The 7,320-nt window shown below is 37.0% G+C and overlaps 1 protein-coding gene across 1 annotated transcript in view; it reads right to left on the bottom strand.

Annotated features, from left to right (window-relative positions):
* Window positions 1–7,121, bottom strand: part of PSMA1 (proteasome (prosome, macropain) subunit, alpha type, 1) — a gene marked incomplete at its 5' end in the record, with an annotated part of 8,840 nt that extends 1,719 nt beyond the window's left edge. Inside the window, 7 exon segments of the mRNA XM_010292506.1 lie at window positions 1–34; window positions 711–840; window positions 1,754–1,824; window positions 2,567–2,655; window positions 3,481–3,584; window positions 4,081–4,182; window positions 7,077–7,121. The exon segment at window positions 1–34 is cut by the window's left edge and continues 1 nt beyond it. Coding sequence (XP_010290808.1) covers window positions 1–34; window positions 711–840; window positions 1,754–1,824; window positions 2,567–2,655; window positions 3,481–3,584; window positions 4,081–4,182; window positions 7,077–7,121 — 575 coding nt within the window.
* Window positions 7,122–7,320: the final 199 nt, after the last annotated feature.

Below are 7,320 nucleotides of genomic sequence, written 5' to 3'. Positions count from 1 at the left end.
CGCAGTCCATGTTTAACTAGCTCGTTTAGATTACCTTAAAAAAAAAATTAGAACATTTACGAATTACATGGTATTATCTCTAGACACTCGTTTCCCCTTCTTCCCATTCCTAGTTGACAACTAGAAAATCAGTTTGGCTAACTTGACTTCCAGAGCTACTCTCCTTTCTGGTACTGAACACAGAGATGGTTATAGAAGCGTACCTTGAGAAACCAGCCCCTCCCTACATTTGAGGTCGAATGCATCTGGTTTTGGCACCTGCCTTGTCTCCAGTCCAGTGATAATCAAGCTTTCTTTTTTTCCCCCAAGCAGGTATCCAATAGCCTCCTCATCACCATTTCATACAACAATAAATTTGCCACGTTAAATACACCACCTCAACACTTGCCCTGACATACTATCCCTGCTCTGATATAGAAAGAACTGTACTTTCCCTGGGCTAAAAAGGGCAGAGGCCTTTTACTTTTTTCTCTGCTTTTCTGAGCACAAGTTCTCTTTTCATAAGACAGAATAAGTATCCAGACGTTAAGACACTAAAATTTGTAACATTTTCTCTACCATTTTGTCTTCGTGCAGATTTACACTTAGGCCAAACCTTGCTCTCCAAATTTATCTTCCTATCTTACTAAATGCGAAAGAACAGAGCACTAGCAGAAAACAAGCTGCATGATTGATGAATACCATTAGAAAGAAAGGGTTTCATTACTCACAGTCAGTAAATTCAGTCATGTGTCTCTCCAAATAAGTTCGTGCTGACTGTGAACGAGCACCAATGGACATTGCTTTGCAGTCAAAATAGTTTGCAGAGGGACAAGTCTGGAAGATGTGAGGACCCATATCCTACAAAGAGAGGAAAAAAACTCCACAGAATGTAAAACAAATGTATAAATTCATACCAAGTCTGCTGCTGGAACACATATTTTCTAAAACATTTTTTTTTGGTGGTATATCGCATAGCTTATTGTATGCACATAAATATATTTTATAATACTTATCACATCACTCTTCTTATATGATTCCTTCAAAGCTACTAAAAAAAAAAGCAATAATCTACGGGGGGGGGGCGGGGAAATCTTCCTTTTCATTTTATTCATTCAAATGCAGTTTCTATGTGGGCAGGATAGCTGGCACCAAAAAAGTTTCCTTCTCTGTTCCATAAACTGTAATGTGCTTACATATGCTTCCTACTTCACAGCTTCCAGTAGATATTTTACATGCATTCTGTCTTACCTCACGAAAGTAAAAACCTGCTGCAGACTTAATCATGCCATGCAGAATTTCAGGCAAGACAACAGTGTCCTTCAACCTGTCAAAAATCCTGAGGGCAGAGATTCTGTCTGTGCTGCATTAAGCAAACTGTTGTTGCTAAACAAGTAAGAGAGGCCAGTGACGATTTCCACATAAATTTTTTATAAAAAGTATTTAAAATAATAGTTTGTAAAGCTCCATAATCAATAGTAATTACTGTCATTATGGGATCACAAACAAATCTTATTTTCGCAGTATCTCATTTTGCACCTTGAAATAATTATTTTTCATTTTTGCAAATGTACACCTCAAAAGTGTAGGTAGGATTAGCTATTAATTAACATTTTTAAAAGTTACGTTTTAGGGTAAGATACAGAAAATTATTTCCTTATTCAGAGAATTTTGATGAGTCTACCTCTTCCATCTTCCCCTCTTAACATGTATTAGTCGTATAAAATTGCATTAAGCACATTTTCTTTTAGATCAATAGTAACAGCTTACTTACATCATAACCTGCAATGAGCAGTCCTACACCATACGGTCTTCTGCCATAACGCTGTGTTGGTATCTGGGTTTCTTAAGCGAGCTAAGAAAATAATCTCAAAATAACACGTTAATTACCCAAAACGTTTTCCTAAGCCAAGCAGAGATGCATCAAAATTGTTTTACAGTCTTTGCACAGCTTTTTGCGGGAATGAAGACTATGTCCAAAAGAAACTGATCTCGTGACTTATTTGGACTACCAACTACTTTTTCACCGAAAAAAGATCTAACAATTAGCTTTCCCGAAATAACTGGGTGGTGCACACAACCAAGTACTAGAAACAGTTCACCTAATGCTGCACAGCCTCATTTAATTTCTTATCCCTTTGGACTTTTTCTGATAACAGAACACAAGGCCTCTGCTGTGTTCCATGCAGGGACAGAAGTTGCCACAGGAAAAACAAAACAAAACAAAACAAATGAGTGAGCAGCTGCAATCCAGTAAATGATCGTATTTTGAACAGTTCAGTCATCTTTCCTTCCCCACCTCCAAAGGCATGGGGCTGTGTAACAGACAGTGCTATGTTACATGTTGCACAGTGCTTTATTGCTTCTCTGCCAGTTCAGTGCGTACCATAGGATATTCTCTGACAGAATACACAAGCAGTGTCAATAAAGACTAATTCTATGAAGAAAAATTAACTTTGAATTAACTTTTTCAATTTGATATGACTATATATCAAATATTGTGATATATGAAAATCATTTTATGAACAAGTATGAAACAGTAAAAAGCTATGAAAGTGTTACAAGTGTAAAAAAAAAAAAAGGATACTGCTTCCAATTAGTGACACTAGGCGAGAAACTGGAAGAGGTCTATCAAACACAAATCTAGAATCCAGACACTCCTGACGCATGAAATTACTAGGAAGAAAGGGAAAAAAAAAAAATCAAACCAATGCATAGATGAAAGTCACAATGAGGTTTTGTCTCAATACTTGTCTGTTAAGGTAAGCATATTTTTGTTTCAGCTCTGCTTGTTGAGAAAAACAGTCAAAGGCATTATGTAATTTCATTTCACCATGACCTATAATTGTTATTTAGAAAAGCTGACCACAGGTTTGAAAGAGTATTGTAGTATTTCAGCCATGCAAATGCAAAGAAGGTGGAAGTTCACGCAGGCAACAGACAGATCATCTGTCACAGTTAAACGGTAACATCTCTTTGTAACATTACAGCAATTAAAATTTGTTTTAGAAATTCTTCCTATGCCCTCTTTGTCCTTTCCTATGAAACTGAGGAACACTCCTCCTTCTGTGTACATTTACCTCATCTGATGAAACTATGTGGCCAGCAGGTAAAGAGCAATCCCCTCTGAAGCTGACACATACAGCAATGTATGTTTTTAATAACTTTCTTAAACGTGTGTACACAGAAGCAGCTGCTAGAAGGAAATAAGTGATGCACTTTCTCAGACTGCTTGGAAACCCCATCACACTGAAGAAACCAGACAGGACTGTCTTACGAGTAACAAAACCAAAGAGCAAAATTCTGGGCCAAGCAAGTGAGATTTCTGCCAGCTAGTTAAAAATCTGCCAGAATTTCATCCTGAGGTCTTTGGCACAGTACAACAAAGCAGTAACTTAAGACTAACCCTTAGCTAACCATAAAATTTCATTCGCAATAGTCTACAAATGAACTTTCACTCATTATTGCAGAACTGTGTAAGGCAACAACTAAAATACTCACCATAAGAGTCTTGCATCAGCAGTAAGTCCAGCAATTGAGATACCAATATGGTTGTCAACGTACAGGATTTTTTTCTGATGAGCTGCCAGCTCAGACTGTGCTCTCTATGCATAGAAGGAAAAAGCTATGTGGCAGACTGAACAGTTTGCCAAGCATTGTGGAGAAATCTGCTAACATTTATAGCAAGAACTGAATATGATCATGAAACAACAAAAAAAAAAAATTTATAAACTTGTAACAGAAGACAAGAAAAACCTAACTCCACTTCGGTAGGAGACTGCTAGAAACAAAGAATGAACAGACACTCACGCAAGCTTTGGAAAAAGAAATTAATAGTTTTACGATTTAATAACTACTGAAAAAAGAAAAAAAGAGGAATACTTATCTTTTACAAGGAAAAAAAAATCTTTCATTCATTTCCTTCACCATTTTGTGAAAATCTGCTTTGCATAGGTACTGAAAATATTTCCTACACTCAAGCAACGGGAGTCTGGGATTGCATTTACATTACACATAAAAGTTGAGACCACGCAAAACTAATTTGACAAACCAAAACTTTTCTACTAACATTATTGTCTCAAGAACACAGTTTGAAGTTACCTTTAAAGCAACAAGAACAGCATGCGTTTTCGATTTCAGCCCCACAGTAGCTGAGCCTTGTTTCACAGCTTCCATGGCATATTCTATTTGATGAATTCGGCCCTACAGAATAAAATCAAAGGTAGTAATTCTCAAATGAATCCTCTATATCAATTTTCAATGGTTCTTGATTTTCAGACCTTTGATTCCCCCATCCCAGCAGGTACACTGACTGCATAACACAGTTTAAACCTACAGCCATCGATACCATATTGATACCAAAAGACTTCCTCAATTCTGCAAATGCCCCACCATTAACCCATGTAAACCAGTCCATCTCTGAGCCACTCACTACCGTATACAGAGAAAGAGGAAAACTAAAAAGAAAGGGTGAATAATCTTGACATTATTATAATCGCAGGCCTTTTGTCACTGTCTTCAGAGGAATCAGTATTTCACCCAATGTGATTCAAAGACAGAACTTCCAGCTGAAGTTGGATGCTTAACTTTTAATCGAGTTTCCTGAAGAAATGAGTCTTATGCAATTGTTGTGTCTCACCATCCATTCCCTAATAACTTCTGAACAAGTTATTAGTCAACTGCAGTAAAGTCTGAAAGAGGAGTAGAGGTCTCAAAGACAATTAAGTCCCCACAAGTTCTGCAAAGGCAGCCAGGAACTTTGCAGGGAAATAAGACAATATCCTTTTAATGCAACCATGGAGGGCAAAGTAGCCAGTTTTCTGCACTGTAGTTGGCCAGTCTATGTCAAATAGTCAGCACATTCACTGCTACTGTGCAAGTCCTGGAATTACTAACTGCGGCACGCAGCAGCATCCTACCAGTTGTGATGGACTGGCATGTAGCAGCTGTTATAGCAAAACATACTGGGGATAATCTACAAGAAATCACCTTCTGTTAGGTTGTGCAGGGGTTTTTTTGGGTAAAAGGTTTTTGATTTGATTTATCTAGAGAAGTACAAAGCCCACTAGATGCTTAAAATACCCTAATGTTCCATTTCAGTCACTACGTTACAAATGGAATTTCAATAACGTAAGATATTTCCTGCCCAAGCGCAGTGTGCAATCACTGCAACCTGTCCAACATGTATTTATCAACTTTCATGAATGACTTGAAAGGCTGTAAAAGTGTGAAACCCGTTCTAGCCTTTAATCTCGTACCTCCTTTTCTTTACAACAATATTTGGAAACACCCTGCAATAAAATATGATTCTTCTTTGCTCCTGTATTAACAATGCCAGTATCATATCACTGCTTCACCTACAGGAACGTATGCAGCAGTAATTGCAGCAGAGTAGCAATTTTAAAAGTCTTCTCTAAAAAAAGACATCAACACTATTCATCCTTTCAAGGCAATTTATGAAAAAAAAAAAAAAGAAATTTGTGTTGTTAATGACTTCATGATATCTAGTAAAATTCTCAAGAGAATGTTATAGTTTTAAAACTAATTTTTAAAGTAACAAACAGATTAAAAAATTTAAAATTAAAGTTCCTGATACAGAATCTGCCAGAGAAACACAGTCATTAAGGAGGATGAAAACGGTTCAAAGCCATCTACAGCTATCATGGTATTGACTAAAGAACATTCAAATATTCAAGGCTGTCTTCATATAGGATGAAAAGTATGAAACGTGCTTTGTTACAATATATGTTGGAAATGTATCTTTCAAACAATACTACTACATGATGAAGATTTTCAGTAGCAATATAAACCCACAAACTAACGATATATTAACTTTATACTAATACAAATTTGCTACTTGCACTTAAAATAAATATTTAGTTTTGCTAAATCTAAAAACAAGTCACTTTTCAAGACTCCAATGTAAGTATCCTATCTTAAAATGTACATATCAAGAGAAGAGGCAATATTAAACACTGGAACTGCCTCTTGCTTTTAAAATTCTAGAATTTTAATTTTGAAGTCAACAAAACCTGTATAATTTTTAGAAGAATATGCAATGTGAAACTGATTCAGAGGTAATAAAATTTCAAATTCAAGTGCAAATCTCAGTATATCCTTAAGTACAGACATAGCATGAAGCCTCCCTAACATTCCGCAACATGGGAAACTGTGGACACACAGCTGCACAGACTTCATCATTGAAGCACAATGTAAACTGCATTACAAAATTATATTGCATCTAATCACTTACACGTTCTAGCTCTCAGTGTTATAATTATAAGCTTTATACATGGAATTTATTCAACAGGGATGTATGTGACCATTTCAATTTAGAAAATTAAGATCTGTGAATTCATACTACAAAAATCAGTATCTCAGATTCCATGCTTCAGATTACCATAGGGGTACAGTCATTCAAATAGGGACCCACAAGGCAGTAAAAATTGTCTGCACAAAGAGAAACAGGTGCTGTTATGCAATACTTGAAGTTAACATATTCTCACATAAGCAATAAATACTAAGTTTTAATAATTTTATTTTGTTCTGAATAATTTGAATACAGCAAAGTTCTTAATTAAAAAAAAAAGTTCTTCCCCATTGTAAACTAAATAGTTCCTTTCCAATATTAGCTAGTGAATGAAAGAATGACCTAGCAGTGGCCTAATCTTTGGGAAATTTAAGCTCAGTTGCATGCTTTTATACCTTACTTACCAACTTTTTATTACAGGTCTGCGAGTCGATCGTAGAATCGCAGAATGGTTTGGGTCAGAAGGGACCTTTAAGATCATCTAGCCCAACCCCCAGCAATGATAGCACCTATTTGGTATCTCACAGGTACATTCAGAGAACGTCTGCCTTACCCACTTTGAGGTAACAGGCCCCACCTAAGCATCTTCAGGGTTATAAACCAAAAGCTGAGAGATGTGTTAGTGGTTTTCTAGAAATCTACCACCTACAAAACGAGCAGGGAGTGGACTGCAGTAAGCGTTAGACACCCGAATACAACCTACGCTGTTGTGATACCACTGCTGCAAAAGTGAAGAAAAAATAAAACACAAGTAAAAAGCCAGTTAGCAAGCTGAGGAACGTTTTACCTGAGGGCTCCAAACTGTGACATCATTGTCATACTGGTTGCGAAACTAGAAGAAACAACACACAATATATATACACACATCAGTATAGGTAAGCAGCGGGCAGAGAGAGCATTTCCGAATCAAGTTCTGCTCGTTTCCTTCACAGAGCTTTTCACGCCAAGTACTTGCTCCCAGCTGCTGTTCGGGCCGGCGCAGGGGCAGACGCTCATCGGGCAAGCACAACCTCGGCGCCGCAGAGCAGCGG

Source organism: Phaethon lepturus, unplaced genomic scaffold, assembly GCF_000687285.1.
Source record: "Phaethon lepturus isolate BGI_N335 unplaced genomic scaffold, ASM68728v1 scaffold56328, whole genome shotgun sequence".
Lineage (NCBI taxonomy): Eukaryota > Metazoa > Chordata > Aves > Phaethontiformes > Phaethontidae > Phaethon > Phaethon lepturus.
This window is presented reverse-complemented; position numbering and strand designations above follow the sequence as displayed.